The sequence below is a fragment of the Micrasema longulum genome, unplaced genomic scaffold, assembly GCF_059751315.1.
Source record: "Micrasema longulum isolate JH-2025_06_02 unplaced genomic scaffold, ASM5975131v1 h1tg001318l, whole genome shotgun sequence".
Taxonomy (NCBI): Eukaryota; Metazoa; Arthropoda; class Insecta; order Trichoptera; family Brachycentridae; genus Micrasema; species Micrasema longulum.
The window spans coordinates 44599-64256 of record NW_028278505.1 but is presented as its reverse complement, the minus strand read 5'-3'; the positions used below and the strand labels follow the sequence as shown (position 1 = coordinate 64256).

At 33.6% G+C, this 19658-nt stretch overlaps 1 protein-coding gene across 1 annotated transcript in view; it reads left to right on the top strand.

The window, feature by feature from the left end:
- Fur2 (furin-like protease 2) overlaps nt 1–19658 on the top strand; it is a 128282-nt gene that overhangs the window by 91711 nt on the left and 16913 nt on the right. Inside the window, exons 4-14 of the mRNA XM_088235057.1 lie at nt 2376–2535; nt 7126–7429; nt 9569–10735; nt 10818–11005; nt 11094–11250; nt 11330–11485; nt 11605–11720; nt 13169–13331; nt 14339–14509; nt 15173–15315; nt 16133–16328. Coding sequence (XP_088091183.1) covers nt 2376–2535; nt 7126–7429; nt 9569–10735; nt 10818–11005; nt 11094–11250; nt 11330–11485; nt 11605–11720; nt 13169–13331; nt 14339–14509; nt 15173–15315; nt 16133–16328 — 2921 coding nt within the window. The remainder of the gene's footprint in view (nt 1–2375; nt 2536–7125; nt 7430–9568; nt 10736–10817; nt 11006–11093; nt 11251–11329; nt 11486–11604; nt 11721–13168; nt 13332–14338; nt 14510–15172; nt 15316–16132; nt 16329–19658) is intronic.

Below are 19658 nucleotides of genomic sequence, written 5' to 3'. Positions count from 1 at the left end.
CGTTAAATCGCATGATTTAAGCAGCCAATACTGCTCACCAAAACCGGAAATCATACGACCAGGAAATGAATCATGCAGTATTTGAATTGTTTCTCCGGCTGTATGAAATGTGGGACCGTTTTGTTGAAACCACATGTCCACATATTATATAAATTACAATTTAGGAACAAAAAACTGGATTATAATGTCGCGATGGCTAGCATCATTAACTGTTATTGCCTGACCAGCCGCATTTTTGAGAAATAATGGTTCGATGATGCCTCCAGCCTAAAATCAACACCAAAAAGTGATTTGTTATTTATTCATTTTTTTTGCACCACAACAGGCCAGGAAGCCCAATTACAGAGGTGAATTACATCACAGAACATACAGGCTTGAGAAAAATCACATTTTCATATTTGTGTTCTCACCGGGAATCGAACACGGAACCTTTCGTGTGTGAGTCAAGCGTCTTGACCACTACACACCGGAGGCCGACATTATGGATGCATTTGAACCCCAAATGCGACAATTTTGACAATTAATGAAACTTTAAATAAAAAAAGGACCCTTATCGCTGAAAATGATTTTGTTTGAAAAATCAACATCCACTCATATTATTTTTTAAATATTGCTCAACAATGAAAACGCTGAATTTTTAATCTAAAAAGGTATGACCATGTATCACTCTTTTCCTCGGAACTTAAGTGGCTTCGTTTATATCAGCACATAAGTTCTCACTTCTTAATATTATTCTTCACAACACTTCCGCTTACAAATATCTTACTGAGAATTTCATTTACCTTCCAATCATGGTCTTTTGCTTCGATCTTCTTAGAAGAGAACACTTTCCATTCCTCCACACAGCACATAATTTTTCAGAAATTCCTTATTTATCCAAGTTGCTAGACGTTGGAATGAGCTACCTCTTTTTATAAAAAATGTACCTTCTTTAGCCACCTCTAATCCTGAGTTCACTAAATTTTACTGTTTTTTTATATATGTATTTTTATCCCTTTTTCTTTCCTTAGTTCCTTTTTTTTTTCATGGTTTTTTTTTCTTTCTCCTTTCTAAACTCATCTGATTCCACATTCATCATTATTTAAAAGTTTTATAACATAATGTACTTTTTAAGAAAGTTAATACGTGCAAGCTTTATCTCCCAATTGAAAAACAGCTGTTATTTTTTAATTAATTAGGTTTGTTTTATGTATGTATCTGTTGACATATATTTATGGTTTCTTGGTACACATTTTTGAACAACTCTTCTTTTGACCAGTCGGTTTTTGGTTGGCTGGAAGATGTTGCTTTTAGCAATTAGTCCACCAAAGCCCGCAATTCTTTGTACTTAAAGCTTTGATTAAATAAATACATATAAACGCGTTGTTCTTTGATGTGACACTTCTAGAAGACAACCGAAAAAGACATGGCATTACTAAATCTAACAAATATTGAAAGATGGACATGTTAGAAGTAGGAATAATCGGCGCGCGTGCATGAGACGATGTATGAATGTAGAGAGGAAGCGAAAAATGTATACAAAGAAAGAGTGATGTGGCATTATATCCCCTCTGCCTACCCTTACGAAAAAAAGGCGTGATGGTTTATTTGTTTATTCTCATACGGTTTTGAATCCGTTTCTTTTACTTAGGCCATGTTTGGCACCAACTGAAGTGTTTGCAAAAACCAGATAGTGAGAGGTCATAAGACATGAATGCCTTACATGCATATTTTAAACTCTTATGTGACTGTGCTGTAACACGAGTCTACGTAGGATACAATACTTTATATTTTTTACCATACTTAAAAATGAAACTTTTATTTTTGTAATCTTCAAATGGACATTTTCACACCGGATTACGGAAGTTAAATTTTTATAAATATGCTGGATTTTGGTACAAAAAATGTTTATCCTCACCATGCGAAAAATAATTGAATGAGTGAAAGTAATGCCAAAATCACAATAAATCTGTTAAACTGAATAGAAATTATAACAAGGAAGACAGATATGCTGTTCTGTGGCAGGTTATTGGCAGTAAGCGACAGTACACGCTAGTTAAATGACCGGCGTATATATGATTTTTAATGTATTTTGCATGACAAATAATTATTTAACAGTGTGTCTATATATTTTATTTTTTTTATTTCTGAACTTCAGAATATTCTGTCTTTTGCTTGAGGTAACACAATGTTACTGCACCGCGTGCAAAATAGTTTTTTAGCAGTCTTAAGAGTTAAAATAAATTCATGACTGTCAGTCTACATATAATTTTAAAACAGTTAACATTTCAGTACTTTGCTTAAAAGATTTCAAAATTTTCCCAGGCCCTGCTTTCTATTGAAGGTACAATTTTTATCGACAGTATTATTAAATGTTTTTGTATGTTTGTCCACAGGATCCATCAGCGTCGACGGACATCAACGGGAATGATGCGGATCCAATGCCGCAAGACGATGGAGATAATAAGCACGGGACCAGGTGTGCGGGCGAAGTGGCCGCAGTCGCTTTCAACCTTTTCTGCGGCATAGGCGTCGCGTACAACGCCAGCATCGGAGGTAGATAACCACCTTAAGTTATAATAACATATTACAATGCAGATGTATGATATTTATGACAAGGCCGTACGGAAGTCTTGGCATTTACATAACCTAAGATTTACCTGTCATTGGCTGGTTTAACTCTGATCTTGGCAAAATAAAAAAAATGCATATTTGATGGTTGAAAAGGCTTCCGAATCCCAACAAATAGTCATATTTTTAAAAATTATATTAAACGTAATATTAGATGCGATTTCAAGGTTAACGTTGCTATTTTCGAGTAAAATTTTAATCGACCTCTACTCGATAAAAACTCAATTTTTATATGGATGCCTAGTGCGCCCCTGACATATTGCCCATAATCAACTGTCATTATCAACAGTTAACATACTTTCATTCACAAATTTATCCCCTTAAATGAGAAAAAATAGTATCTGAAGTAAATATGTTGATATAAGGAAAGTTTTCAAGCAACATAATACACGTGTCGGGACAATAAATGCTAAAAATCAATGTAAATCACGGGAAAGTATTCGGAATCAATTATCTGTGAAAACTGACTTCTTTAACACATTTGACGCTCCTACTGCTGCAACCAAACATACTGCAATTCACCATAGTCGATTTTTATTTATTATAACGTACATATCCAAGTTATTTACGAATAAAGCCAAGCACAGCTACAAAAGCATCCGATCGAACCGTTATGTTTATGTTGTCAAATAAAACGACCACCAATTGGTTGCTTACCAACAAACCAACATTGCTTGCGTTGTATAAAACATAGTGATAGGGCTTCTCTCTAGGTTACGCATAATTACTTTGAGGATTAGCCACATCAGATATCGCTGGTTTTTGAATAAAACATGGTACGGAAAAAACCAATTTTGATGTAAAATTAAATTTTGAATTGGATTTTTCATAGTTAAACGTTGAAACTTACCACTTTAGATATAAAAAAATATAAACTATCAAAGTTTTCATAGCTTTGTAATAAGAAATATTTTTTAATCAAAAACGGATTTTATAATTTTGACATTCAGTGGCACAATGCAAGTCTATTATTTTATTTGTAAATATGTCTTTGAGTCTTTTTACGATATTTTTACGTCTTTTTATAATTGACTTTGAAAATAAAGATTTAAAGTTCTCGATGAATAAAACAAATAAATAAATTCTCCCTAAACAAATATATTGCAGACAACGTTCCCACTCTATTAAAAGTTTGTAACGCTTGCGAAGTATTTTGGAAGTCCTCTTTGTATAAAATATCCGCAAGTTACTCTGAAGTTGGGAGAATCGAGTTACCTATTTCGATAAACTGACACGTCTTGGCCTAACTTTCGGGGCAAGCCTTATTAATAGTGCGGAATTCTAAGTTATTCTTTTACATACAATAGTTTGAGCAGTAAAAAAACATGCCGAAGTCATATTAAATATTCCGTCATTCAGACCGGACGGTTAAAAGTATTCTCATTAATTCGTTTTAAGAATCTGCGGCTAAAAATAATATTTATTATTAGTTTTTAGTCGCAGTCGAATGAATCGTGCATATTGCCGGTGACAACAAACGGACTAGAAACCATGTCCGTAACACAAAAAAGTAGCCAGAAATTATAATGCACGCAACGATCCATGGGAAGACAGATGCTCGGTGTATGTCTAAGAGAAATTTCGCAAAATAAGAAATGAAGAAATAAGGCCCCGAACCGGAGTCGTGTATATTATGTATCGTGCAGCAAAATTGAAATGGCAGTGAGCAGGACACCTAGCGAGGTAAAATTATGGCAAATGGACACCCAGAATAATAAAGTGGAGACCATGAGCAAACAAAAGTATTGTTGGAAGGTCACTGAAAAGATGGGTCGATTTTATCGCCTCTATTGCCGGTAAAACATGGATGATGAAAGCGGGTGATAAGAAGGAATAGAGACGTTTGGAAGAGGCCAGCAGTGGAGATAATAAGGCTGAAGAAAATTAGTTTTTATTCTAATTTTTGACAGATTTTACGCTCAGTGTTTGTAAGGATTTAAATATCAATGCAGTGCTCTATAGTCCTTTACACCAGGGGTCGTAATCATTACCCAAACATTTAAATATAACGCATTGAACAAACCGAATTCGTTTATTTCTATACAATTTTATACATAATTTGACGTTTAATCACCAGTCTGGCTATTATATGGAAGCAACGTACCGTTGCATTTAAAGAATTAAAATCCCCAAATTAACCACTCCCCAGGGGTGGACAACTAAATCGGATCCGAGATTTACTTTTCACTTTCCTGAGTCTGTGGGATCTAAAAATTTATTTTTTACTGCGCATACAATATGATAAGATACATTAAACGAAGTATTCGATTTTTTAAATTCGTTTAGTAAATGGTATTCGTTTAGTAATTTAGTGTGAGCATATTTCTCTTGAGTAATGAAGTCAGGTTTTTAGTTGGTTATTGCCAACTTTAAAGAATCTAACATACGAGCGTCTATAAAGCAAAAACAGTGTTTAATTTTTTGTTTGCTTTAAGTGTGAAAATGCCGACTCACATAAATATTTTGAACCAAAACGCAATGAAACGTTATATTGCAGAAAACAGGCAGTCCACAATTTTGAAAAAAATAGATATTCGTGTTATCGGATGCAGTGGGTGAATTCTATGTTTTGCTAAAACAGCCGGCCCGCTTCCATACAAAAAACTGTAATAATCACCTTCTGAAAATAGTGTCGATCACAAAAACGTCATTTCTCAATTCGCAGAAAACACTCACAGCACTAGAAAAATCTAACGATACTTTAAAATCCATTAAAAGGTTTACCTTGACCATACACTACTACGTTTTTGAAAACGTCATTTAATTTTTGTTTGTAATATAAAAACACTTATGTTTTAATTAATTGTTTATCATTTGTCAAAGTCACATACACTCCAACTGTTGTGTAAATTTGATTATTCACATTTTTTTTTACAGAGGTGCTATTATCTCAGTTTCGCTTTTTTATGGCTGGCTGCTTTCTGCATAACTACGTTAAATTATTGTTCAGCATATTTTTTTAAAATTTAAATGTTCCTCTTTGGAAACCAATGTCTTGAAATCTAGACCAGAACCTGACTTGACCTTGCTTTCAGAAATATTTTGCATCGCCGATAGAGAATTTCATTTTCCGTTAAAACAGTTCTTTTAAAACATCTCTGTAAATTGGTGTGACATTTTGTAAGTGTTATAAATATCATTTTTAAAGGCATCATAACTGATCAATTTAATCAACCGAGCAATTTCTTTCCCTTGTCACGATCGAAAGGCCTAAGAGCCGCGATCCACCGGTTGGCCACCGCTGCCATACACTACTAAGTAAAAATGTGGAAATAACTAGTATTATAATAATCTGTAACTTTTTTGCCCGTTAATTCGATTCCAATTTATGCATGTAAATCTTTGTAGTGTGAAGCGAAGACCTGATCGTTTTATCCTCTGCTCTAATTATTAATTATTTACATTTAAGTCTAGATTGAAATGTCACTATCTAAATATTTAAATTGTTCCTTTATCCTTCTTCTTTCCTTCCCATCCCCTCTCCTCTCTTCATAGTATAGTGATATTTTTTATTTTTTTTATATATATATTTATATTTATTTTTGTTAATCTTTGCTTTTAATTTTTGTATAAAATTGTAAGATTCAATATGTCCATGTATTTATAATTTTCTCAAATTGAACGGTTTGGGTAGGTAAGAAAAAATTGCCTTAAGGCAATATGCCCGCCCTTATATGTATATTTATTGTATATGTATATAAAGTGTCAAATAAATAAATAAATAATTATTTTACCTCTGCCTTTACCTTTGTAGCTGCTAGATTGTGGAATAATCTACTAAGGCAAAGACTTGAATCGGGTTGTGGTCTCCTGGCTAATGTTGGGGACTCCCGGATCAAAGGTCTAAGGTCAAACCCCACTCTACCCAAAATTAATTCCCATTTTCTAATAGTGTGTTATTTACAACTCGTTGAAAATGCCCCCAAAAATAAAATATTCGGTTAAATCATTAAAACGTCCATAATTTTTTTTCATAAAAAAGTCATGACTACTACATTAAAATTATGGTTGAAATGTTATTTTTTCAATATTTTAGTTTTTCCATTCGTTTCCTCATTTCCATCATTCGTTCTCACTTCACCCCATTCTTATATTAAGGGAAAGTGTCAATTTTACTTTTCTCTTAAATGAAATGTTTTTATTAAACTTTAGTGTGTCTATATTTACCAAGTTTTTTTTTTTACAAATCTAATGGTTTGGTTAGGTAAAAAAGGTTACCTTTTGACAATACACCCTCTCCCTTAATATGTACATTTATTGTGTAAAAGCCTTTAGGGCGTTAAGTATATACCCAAATACGAAATATGTCCATACAGTAAATAAATTAATACATTTAACAACAAAATCTATTAGGACAAGCTGCTGTTCTAAACACGATTGAGAGCTGATAAGAGGGAGGTGGTATTTTTGCATTATTATTTTTTTTTTTTTCTTTCTCTTGAATTATTTTCGCTTTGTGCCTTACAGCACTTTCAATTTCCATTGACGTTATTCTTATTTGGTATATTTTTTCAGGCGTTCGTATGCTGGACGGCACTGTCAACGACGCTGTGGAGGCCAGAGCCCTCGGCCTGAATCCTGACCACATCGATATATACAGCGCCTCTTGGGGTCCCGAGGATGACGGCAAGACTGTCGACGGTCCAGGACCTCTAGCTAGAAGGGCCTTCATCTACGGAGTGACCAGCGGAAGGAAAGGAAAAGGCTCCATCTTTGTCTGGGCGTCGGGAAATGGAGGAAGGCATATAGACAGTTGCAATTGTGATGGATACACGAATAGTATATTCACCCTTTCGATCTCCAGCGCCACTCAAGGAGGGTAAGTTATTTGATGAAGTTATTACACACAACTCCAAATTTGATCGTCAAATATTGCGAGTGGCTACCGGATACTCACGGTGTTTAACGTTCGTAATTTCGGCTGGCAAATTTTACAACTCAGTAATGGAAATATTTTTGAATATGCATGTTTTTGTTATTCTGTGGTTACTATTAATTTTTTTTGGAATTATTTTGTATAAGGTAAATTTAAAAGTCCGAAATCTAGCAAAGAACATTCCATTCCTAAGTAACAGATTTGAAAGCTCGTATGTCACAGCAAAAATATAAAAACCTAGTAACCAATAGCCACTTACTGCGTAACGGCTCATACCAGGTTTTGATATTGTTGACCAATTTTTTGCATTAATTAGATCTTACCTATTGATTTAAAAAGGTAGTTTATTTCCGAAAGAGATTAGGGAAGGTGAGTCTAGATTATCGTTTTGTGGGATAATGGTTTTCGTTAAAAACACACATCCCTATGGGTAGATCAAATTCCATCGGAAAGCGTCTGGTTTTAATAACAATGTTTTGTTTTTGAAAAAACAATTGAATGTATTTTTTATTCGTTATAGAATAATAAGTTTTTTAAATTCATATATATTTTTGTACGATTATTTAAAATAAATACATTACATTACATAAACTGGACATGAAATTTTTAAAAGGTTTTTCTAAACGGCATGTTCTTGGACTGGCACCTGAAGCCAACTATCGATCACCTTACTCTCTTTATTACATAAATTATCTAGACAGCTGCAATTTGAGTGCCAATGTAGTGCTCTTTATACCTTAACCACTAAGTGCGGATGGAGAAACGATAAAAGTGAGAAGAAACGAAGCTTTGGCTTGTTGTTTTCTAAGCACGTGTAAACACAATAAATTATATATTATAATGTCATTTAAAAAAAAATATAAATTTTTCAGTGCTTCGAATTTTAAATTTCACAAGTCATTTAAATTGTTCAGCCTAAACATTTAGTTTTTGGATATATGTAGTTCGAATTTAATTTATTTTTTGGCCCTCCTGAATGTTTTCCTGCAATACGCTTAATAGGTTTTGATATTTGACAGCCGACTTGTTTGACACGTTACCATAATATAATGTACTCGACATTTGACGATCGTTATGTGCACAAGACAAACATAACATGTGTTTTTGCAGAAATTTTAACAGAACTTTCATATTAGTCTTTAATTTCATTTTTTTATTCCTTTCAAATTTTCGATAAAATATGCTTATCATGTTAGTAGTAAAATGAGAACAGTATTAAAATTCTGTATTTTTTATTTCATGAAAGAATATTAATATAAATTGTATTCACGCGCTTTGCTTTTAAACAAACTGATTTTCAAACCACTGGCACTGGAGCTTAAGTGCCGTTCATTACGCATTCGCAGTTATTGATTAAATTCTTAAGCCAATTATTTTGTATTGTATTCAGTTAAAGAAGTTGAAAATCGATATTTTTCAAATGCCAAACGTAATAATCGTGTAACACGAAAATTTCCAATAAACAACTTTTCATTGACGTCAAGAAATGAAAGTTTAATGCTGAAAATAATCGACTTATATAAGTGTGCTGACCTTTGGTCTTAAGTGATAATTAAATGTAATTGAATATAACACAATAAACACGAATGGTTTTTTTCTTTTTATATTTTTGACTGAATAAGCGTACTTTTACATTTCTCAAATACTTATTTATTTTACATGAAACAAAAATATTTTATACCTCGGTTTTGAATGCTGCAAAATAAACATTTTGAGATATTTTTTTTTCCTTTCATAATAAACGCTTTATTTGAACACCACTTTAGGTAGAAAACTGTGAAGAGGAATAAATTCCATTTCCAAAAGCCCCTTTTTATTTTCAAACTTTATTAGGGTCCGAACTTTTATCTTTTTCGTACAACTTTAAGAGAAAGCCCATCACACCATCTGGTCCCTTTTTTATCTTGTCAAATGTACTGGAAATATGGAATATTTTATCTGATCATTTTCCAGTGTATTGGTCAGATTATTTTAACAAAGTTTAAATATGAACATCTTCCAATTTTAATATACACCCAGCAGTTGATACTTTTTTTTATTCACTTTCTAAACTAAAGAGCATATTTTGTTATCTCTTTTCAGATATAAACCATGGTATTTGGAAGAATGTGCATCTACTTTAGCTTCAACTTACAGTTCAGGTACTCCCGGTCACGATAAAAGTATTGCAACAGTTGACATGGATGGGAAACTTAGACCTGATTACATTTGTACCGTAGAACATACTGGTACGTCAGCTTCGGCTCCCCTTGCTGCTGGGATATGCGCTCTGGCTCTTGAAGCTAATCCCAACCTTACGTGGAGAGACATGCAATACTTAGTTGTCATGACTTCTCGATATGCACCTCTCGAGAAAGAAACCGGTTGGATTGTAAATGGAGTTAAAAGAAAATTTAGCCACAAATTTGGATATGGTTTGATGGACGCTGGAGCGATGGTAAGTTTGGCCGAACAATGGACAACTGTCCCTCCGCAACATATCTGCAAATCGCAAGAAATTAATGAAGACATGAGTATAGACACAACATACGGTTTCACAAAGACGGTACACATGGATATAAATGGTTGCAGTGGGACTGTAAATGAAGTTAGATTCTTAGAACATGTACAATGCAAGATTTCACTCAGATTCTTCCCAAGAGGTAACTTGAGAATTCTCCTTACGTCTCCAATGGGAACAACTTCAACATTACTTTTTGAGAGACCGAGAGATGTCGTTAATTCAAACTATGATGAATGGCCATTCCTAAGCGTGCACTTCTGGGGCGAGAAAGCAGAAGGTCGGTGGACTTTACAAGTTGTAAATGCCGGAAACAGACACGTTAATCAACCTGGACTTTTACGGAAGTGGCAACTGATATTTTATGGAACTTCTACGAATCCAATAAGATTAACTTCTCAAATATCTAATATAAATGGTATCCATTCCTCTATTCCTATTACTTTTCCCACTGCTTCGGATGGAATTTTGCATTCACCTCCCGGTAACGCCGAAGGAAACTTTTTCTATAATTACAATACCAATTTCCAAAATGATCAAAATATTTACACTGCTGCTGGTTCCGAAATCGACAAAGTTGTAGCCACTTTGGACGGACATAATATTCCTACTGCTCAAAGAGAAAATGTAATGGCTGATGCTAACAATAAAAGAGTTTTACACAGTTGTGATCCAGAATGTGATCAGCAGGGTTGCTACGGAAAAGGACCAACTCAATGCGTCGCTTGTAAACATTATCGTCTCGATAAGTAAGTTTAAATTCGCATTTTTCAATTACATAATATGTTTTGAGATTTGAGAAAAAATAAATTTTTGTATTTATTCTTACAGTAGTTGCGTCAGTCGTTGCCCGCCTAGAAGTTTCCCCAATCAAGGTGGAGTATGCTGGCCATGTCACGAATCTTGCGAAACCTGTGCTGGAGCTGGACAAGATTCATGCCTTACATGTGCACCTGCTCACTTACGCGTTACAGACTTGGCTGTCTGTCTTCAACAGTGTCCAGATGGATACTATGAGAGTAAGAAAAATAATTGATTGTTTTCGATCAAACCGATACCTTTTTTGTAAAATACATAAGTTAACTAAAACAATATTTTGTTTCGTAGATTTTAACCAGAATACATGCGTTCCTTGCTCTGCCAACTGCGGTTCGTGTCAAGAAAGACCAGATATGTGTTTATCATGTGATCATCATTTGGTTATGCATGAGCAAAAGTGCTATGCAGCTTGTCCACCTTTCACTTATGAAACTGAAGACTACAAGTATGTCTTTTTTGTGTCAATGAATATATAAAAATCACACCTATTCTTATCTTCTTACTCATAACGTATTTTATTTTAGCTGTGCATCTTGTCATGTTTCTTGCGAGACGTGCAATGGTTCTTCCGAAAGCCAGTGCATATCCTGCAGACCAGGAAAGTACTCTCTTGACGGAAAGTGTTTACCAACCTGCCCAGATCGATATTATGCTGATAAAAAGAGGAGAGAGTGCCTTACGTAAGTAACATTGATAATTAAAATGGACAGATTTCTTAATTCCGAACCTTTGTCTACATGACGAGTATTTTTTTTTACATACGTTTTGACCGATTTTAACCATGGCATTTCTCCAACAGGTGCCCCGTTGGCTGTGCAACTTGTAACAGTGCCATATGTCAAACTTGTGATCCTGAATGGACACTTAATAAAAAAGGAAAATGCGTTCCTGAAGGAAGCTCCCACTGCGACCAAGGTAATTTCGAATTATTCACTTTTGCTTTGTGTTCATTTATTTAAACTAAGGAGATTCTTTATTTTTTTAATGTAAATAGGTACACATGTTAATTATTTTACATAATAAAACATATAATATTTAACAACATTTGTCCCGGTAAAATATTGACTTATTCATAGTTTGCCATCGGGTGCCCAGACATTAGTGTTAGTCATTATCAAATAGAGAGTAAATACATAATATTGTTAAAAAAATATATTTTATATTATGAATTTAATGGCTTAAAATAAAAATACCATTTAAAAGACTAGAATACATTCTAGGAAAAAAAAGTACCTTTAGTGGGTTTGTGTACATGCTTACTTTGAAACAAAACCTCGGAGGTTGAGAGGATTTTATCAGTTAAAAAAGCTCGAAAAATGACATAACTGGTGACCGACCGAAGTTTTGTTTTCAGTTTCGGTTTTGGCCGGTTTCGGCTAGTAAAACAAGTTGCGACTGGCGTTCCGGTTTCGACCAAAAATTGGCCGGGATGTGTCGGATTACGTTCGGCGTACTCGGGTGCATTTTATGGCTTGTGATCTGTGACCTTTAATTTGTTTCAGTTTTTCACATTACTGTCAAATATGAAAAAACCAGCACAATTGGAGATATTGGATCGTTGTCTATTCAAATAATTAGTTTTTGTACCGCGTATTGCCATTGTCTAACATAAAAAGTAGACTGTTTTTTTTTGCGATTTATTGACTATCGTTAGTAGTTCTAAAATCTTTCAAATTTTTATTTTTGTAATTCTTTTATAAGTTAAAGTTCCTATAAAATACACTGAAAAACTGTTATATATAACCTATGTTATATGTATAACATAAAAACGAACCAAAAATTGCCAAAAATAAAGTAATTTATTCATTTAATTTAAGCCTTGTATTTCATTGTGCATTTTATTTGTCGCTTTATTCAATGAGTTTATAATGTTGAATAATAAAAACACATAATTTTAGGCGTTTTGAAGTGACTTTTATCTTTTTAAAATAAATTTCTGTTTCGGCTGAAACTAGAACATCATTCCTCTTTCCGCGCCTTATAGTGCATAAGACACTGCAATGGTAAACCAATCAAGGCGTATCTTTATCGTTTTTGTTACATGGAAGTAAGATGATCAGTCTTACGCTTGAAAAACCATGAAGTATTCTAGTGTATAGACACAATTTTTAAATAAATATTATATATTTACCATGTCGCGAATCGAACCTGAGACCTCTTGCATGGTAGGCAAACGCGCTGATTATTACGCTACGAGGCTGAGTACTTAACTAGAACAGAAGCCGAAATTCGGGTTCGGTTTTGGATGAAAATATTGTTTCGGTCGGTCACTAGACGACACTGCATTTTTTGCTCATATTTTTTTTTCATTTATTATGCTTTTTCAACAAATAACTGATTTTACTGTTTTTCTTCCTTTATAGCTGAGTACTACTCTGACGGGCACTGTAGAGGCTGTCACTCGACATGTGAGACGTGTAATGGCGGCACAGAAAATAACTGCTTGACCTGCGCTTCTCCTTTACTTCTACAGGATGGTTCTTGCGTTGCAGTGTGTGGAGCAGGGGCGTATCAGGAAGCTGGGCGGTAATGCATATTTTAAATTGAAAAAAAAAAAAAAATCTTTCCACATATTTTTTAAATTATTGATTATTATCGTATTTATCATTTTGGCTTAAAAAAAAAAAATCATTTAACTTTTAAAAAGTATAAAACAATAGACATGGACAATTCATATCAACAGTTTCATTAATGGTGACTTTATCTTGTCTTTTTTTAAATCAAAAACTTTGTTTTATATATAAACAATATAAATAAATAAACTATATAACTTACGAATTCGCCAGTAATGCGGATGCATGTACTCGCGAACCAATATGCTAACAACATCGATGTCTTTAGCGTGAGTCTTGTAAATTTTAAATATCAATGTATATGTTCCTTATCAAATAGAACTTAATATTCTGTTCATATTGTATTTTATAACATTATGTACCTAGCTGCTTTAAACCTTTAATTGTATTTCTTTAGCTTATAAAAAAAAAAATAGAAATATATATATATTGCTTTAATTTTTTTAAAACCAACTTAACTTTTAAACACAGTTCTATATTTTATTACAGTATATTGTATTTTAAAAAAAAAATATGTTGTTAATACACTCATCTTTTTATTTTTATACCAACTATACTTCTTAACACTGTTCCTTTATTTTGTTCCTTTATTTTATTTCTTTATATTGTGTTTTTTTTAATTTTTTTTTTTTAAATCTATGTTGTTTATATACTCATCTTCTTTTTTATACCAACTTTACTTCTTAACACTGTTCTATCTTTTGTTGCTTTATATTGTATTTTTTAAATTTAATGTTGTTTATATACTTATATTTTTATAACTTTCATGTATGTAAAAGCCTTATGGGCGTGAAAAAATAATAAAATAAAAATAAAATAAAAATAAAACAAAAATAAAATAAAAATAAAATAAAATATATAAACCAAAAGGTTTCTTTATTAAATAATCAATTTTAAAAATCGCGGAAATGAAATGGCGATTCCATGTATTTAACATAGTGATTGTTTTTATTATTTCAGGTGCGCCCCGTGTTTGCACGCGTGCACGGCATGCGTGTCGCGCCTGAACTGCACGACGTGTGCACCCGGGTTGAAGTTGCAAAGCGGGGAATGCAGAGTGTCATGCGCACCCGGGTACTATAGTGATAGAGGAGTTTGCTCCAAGTGTTACCTGAGTTGTCAAACTTGCGGGTAATTATGATTTTGCGTATGCACTTATTTTGTAGCAGTATATTTTCCATTTTGCTTGGTAATTACTACAACTAGGCAGCTTCAAAATAGCATTTGTTAATAACTCACTAAATAAGTTTTTTTTATGTTCCTCTATCAATGCTTCAATTATTAAGGAAAAGTCATGATTCAACAAATCATATTATAATGATTTGACTAGTTGAATAAAAGTAAACCAATGACTTGTTTTCAACAATGTTTATTATTAACCTGCTAGCTAACCGTGTGCTTTTGTCTATTCTCCATAATTAATTTACACAAAATGAATGTTTTCGGTTTTTGATTAATTTTTATACTGTTTGTAATATTTACGATATTTCGAAAGAATGCTTAATTTGTATCCACGGGATGGAAAAAAATCTGTTTCAGACGGAAGTCGGAATTACAAATTATAACAATGCAACATAAAAAAATCTTCGTTCTTTTGTTAGAGGATATGGTTAAAACAAACAGCCTTCATATCAAGCCTCTTTCTAATCAAGCTCGCGTCCTATAGTTCTGGCATATCTTGCCTACATTTTTTTAGCAGTGGACAGCGTTTATTAATTCATATAATTTTACGTAAATTTTTACCAATCTAAAAAAAACCCTATATTTATCACAATTGTTTTATCCGTTTTTCAGAGGTCCTCGCAGGGATCAGTGCGTGAGCTGTCCTGCAGGATGGCAGTTGGCAGCAGGAGAGTGCCACCCAGAGTGTCCTGAAGGATTCTTTAAGTCTGACTATGGGTGCCAGAAGTGCCATCACTACTGCAGAAACTGCCACGGTAAAGGATTTGAGCTTTACGTCAAGTCACTATATAAATTTTCACAAACTATTTTCATGATTCTGCTTTTTGCTAGCAATGAAGATGATCTGCAATTATTGACAACAAAGGTCTACGGTGTATGTAAGGATAATGTTTTGCTGTTGATAAATGAAAAAAAAATGGTATTTGAAAGCTATGAAAGAATGACCTAATGTGAGGTCATTGTGGACGGAAATATTCTGAATAAAGTGAATGAATGTGTACCTGGTAAGTTTGTTTATACGGAATGGAAAGACTGAAAAAGATATTTAAAGGAAGACAAGTGTTGGGAACAGAGCACTTAAATCAACCTTGGCAAAAATATTTTACTCATTGTCGTCCGTGGACGGTAGCTGCTCATTTTTTAAATTTAAAATTTCAAGTTTGTATTTTGTCTATTGTTTTTTTCATTCTAATTAGATATGTAATTGAGGGTATAAAAAGCAAACTTAGAAATCTTTACCAAAAACTGAAAAACTATTGATGCCAAAATAAACTGTGCATAAAAACCAACTTATCTTAAAAATAGCGTAATTAAGAACCGTCTCTAAATCTTGCAAAAACGGATTTCAATTATACTACTTGATACCGCAAACTAAAAATTCTCCATCGAGTTAGTGAAGCACAATTTTAACAAATCTCACAACTTTTTTTTCCAAAATTTTTCGCAAATATCTCAGTAACTCTTTTAATGGAGATTTCTTCGTTTGCTTCTAATACCCTCAATTATCGATTTTTTTTTCTGAATTAAAATTTAATTAATAATGTTATACTTAGAAACTGTTTTTTCTTTCAGGCGAGGGTCCATTGAAGTGTACGTCATGTCCGCCACATTTCATGTTGGACGGGGGTCTGTGTATGGAGTGCCTCGGCTCGCAGTACTACGACACACCGACACAGCTGTGCCGGACGTGCCACGAGGCGTGCCGGTCGTGCTCGGGACCGGGAGCGTTCAGTTGCATCGCGTGCGCGTATCCGCTCCGGTTGGACAGGTGAGCGTTCCTTAAATACTCGTATCTCGTATTTATCATTTTTTACAAAAGACTCGTTAGAATATTTTGTATGCGGAGATATTCAGACGAACGCGATTATAACTAGTTATTTCATTATTTGAACGTTATTTCAATTATTAAATTATTATTTCCGTGCATCTCTAAACAGGTTCATCCAGAGTTGGGCTTCCTTACACGAAAGCGCCAAGATTTTCTCTCCTAAGTTGACATTACGGGGACATTTTGGGCCGCCAACTCCTTAATAATATAAGACCGCCATGTTGCTGGGGGTTTATTGTCTCTACCTCAGGGATGTTAATACTCTCTGCATATCCTGTTTTTTTTCAGCTTTTAAGCTATCAGTGTTACTTTGAATGACCCTTTAATATAATCATTGAGTGCAGCAATTGTTCCTTGGGATGGTGTCCAGCAATCTGCACTATAAAACGTTGCAGTCTTACCTCTATTTTGTAAACTTTGTTTTTAAATCTAATAAGCATCCTTTTTATCATTGAGTACACCAGAAAGTGTTTTCTGAATAATAAAAATACAATGTTATGAAAATTAAAATACTGAATTTAGTTTTTAATTTGAATTTTCAGCAGTGACCCGGTTTATTCGTTACTGACATCGTCAGACTGGTGTCGGTTACTGGTTAAAATTAATAATAAAACTAAAAAAACTAAATGTAGTAATATTACCCTAGAAGCATTTATTGTTGGCAATCAGTAAGGCCAATGTAAGTCACGTCGGCCGTACTGATTGCCAACAATAAATGCTACTAGGAGATTATTTCATTCAAATGCAGTTCCACCAAAAAATGTCAGTAGAAAAATTCACTCCCGTATTCAGAGACTAAACTTAAAGTAAAGAAAGTACATTCTGATCTCATACTCATGTTAAGTCTACATAAACTCTCTTTGCGAAATAAACAATGTCGGAAAAATTATTTCGTTTGCCGACGACACGGTTTTGTTATTTGAGGCTGGTGACTAGAATTCTGTCTTTCAGAAAGCAAACTGTGGTAAAAACATTGTTAAATAATGGCTAGATGAGAATTTTCTTACACTTAATATAAATTAAACAAAATATCTGCATTTCGTTTAAATAATAATTCTTTTTATATTATATTATTTTAATAATTTTGTATAATAACATAACAACTTCTGCAACGGGTAGATTCCATAAAATACCTTGGTGTTATCATTGATAGGAATTTGCGATGGGAGGCTCAGGTCCAGTCACTAAACTCTAGGTTGAGAAATCTGTGCCATCTATTCTGCTCTCTTAGAGACATTCTTGATATTGGCACTCTCAGAAGTGAGTATTTTGCTCTGTTTCAATCCACTGCAACCTATGGAATAACTGATTGGGGGAGTTACGCGGCATCTATTTTCAAACCTCTTATAATTTCACAGAAATTATTATTGAGAATAATATTCCGGCGCACTTCAACATACCCGTCAGAACAGTTGTTCCAATACATGAAAGAGCTAGGTATGAGACAGCTGTACCTAAAAGAAGCACTTACAAACTTCTGGACAAACAATAAGGAGAGGTCTCAGCAAAATGTCCGTACGAGGTTTTCCCAGAGCACGAATTATGACATACCCAAAACCCGTAAGACTTTTGCACAGAGACTTATATCATTTATCGCACCGAGAGCATTCAATATTTTGGAAGAGCGTATTAAGCTCTCAAGGACAAAAACTATTTTCAAGAAAGGACTGGATTTTCCTTAGTAAGAAGAATTTCAGTAGGAAACTCCTTGATGATTTTCCGAATGTTTGAGTTTACTGTTGAGTTTAATATTGATGTGCCACAAATATATATATATATTTATTTTTAAATTATTTTTTTATGGTTCTATATTTGTGGTGATATACTTCTGTGTCTGCGTCATCTAATTGCTAGTCCCATCTCAACACGGGACTTTTAGTCCCATTGAGTTGGGACTCATGTCTCAAATAATGTACAGTAAACTTATGTATTTAAATGAATAAAGAAATATGCCTAGAATAACTTGAAGGTAAGGGCAATGGAATTTATTTTCCTCATCTTGAGTTTTATCTCTAAATACGGGCATCAATATACTAACATGTTATTGTGATTAATAATGATACAGGAGAAAACTTATGGCCATGAATATATATTTCAGATTTTAAGTTACAAAAATTTATAAATTGACAAAGTTAAGAAAAACTCATAATATTATTAAGCAATTTTATGTGTCTGTGTAAGAAAAAATATAATTCTGTGTTTGAAGTAAACCAGAACCTTGGGCAAATACATTCGACTCTATTGCATTCAATGGTGATTCTTCACTGTAATATTTCATTGTCCCGGGACAGGCGCTTAAAGCGAAAGACTGATCACCTTAGTTTTCATGCAACAAAAATATTCGAATATGCTGGAATAATCTGCATCACTGCGTGCGGATAGGGAAATTATACAGATAAAAAAATTTCACTTAACAGTTGATTGATGCTAGATGATTGAGATATATAGTAGCAATGAGATGCCCCATGCGCCTCTGGGTGCAGAAAATAAAATCATGATGACGACGATGATATTAAGGTTCCACAGCAAACTTGGAATGTTCTATGACCGTAAATTTTTTGTTGAGACGTGAAATTCAACCGAGGAATATAATTTTAAATTTTAGAAAGTATTTGAACTGTCATTTTTTCAGATCTTTCCAAGACATTTTCCCTTTAAAATTCATTTTTACACCTTTGATAATTTCAAATTGGATTCTTTGGCTCAAAAGCATTCCACTCTAAAATTTTGATATCAAACAATGAAACGGAAATACTAATGAAATCAGAACAATTATTTTTTTAATTTGCTCTCGAATCAGCGTTGACAATACACTTGAACCGTAAAAAGTGCCATTGTCTGGTATAATAATATTCAGCATTGCGCTGTCAGAGTTGGGCTGTTTACCGGTTCAATTAGGGTTCAAAACAGTTAGGAAAATTTATAATTAATTTTCCCGTTCCTTTGTAATTTTCCTGCAATTGAATTCGCAATCAAATCGAATAGGCAGCAGAAATAACTGCATTACAATTTCAGAGCTGTAGTGCCAAGTTTATATTTAAATATTTCTGAATAACAAATGTTTTTCTTTCTTCTTTTTCTTATGGTACCACTCCATGGTAGAGGTTTGCCATCAACATGGTCATTTTAATTTTGTCAGCAGACGTTCTGATTGAAATACACAAACACCCAAATAACATAAACCGACTGACTAAAAGTAAGCTCAACATGGTTCCCGGCAATACACACTACGGAAATGACACGAAATGTGCCGACTGCGACACGGTACAA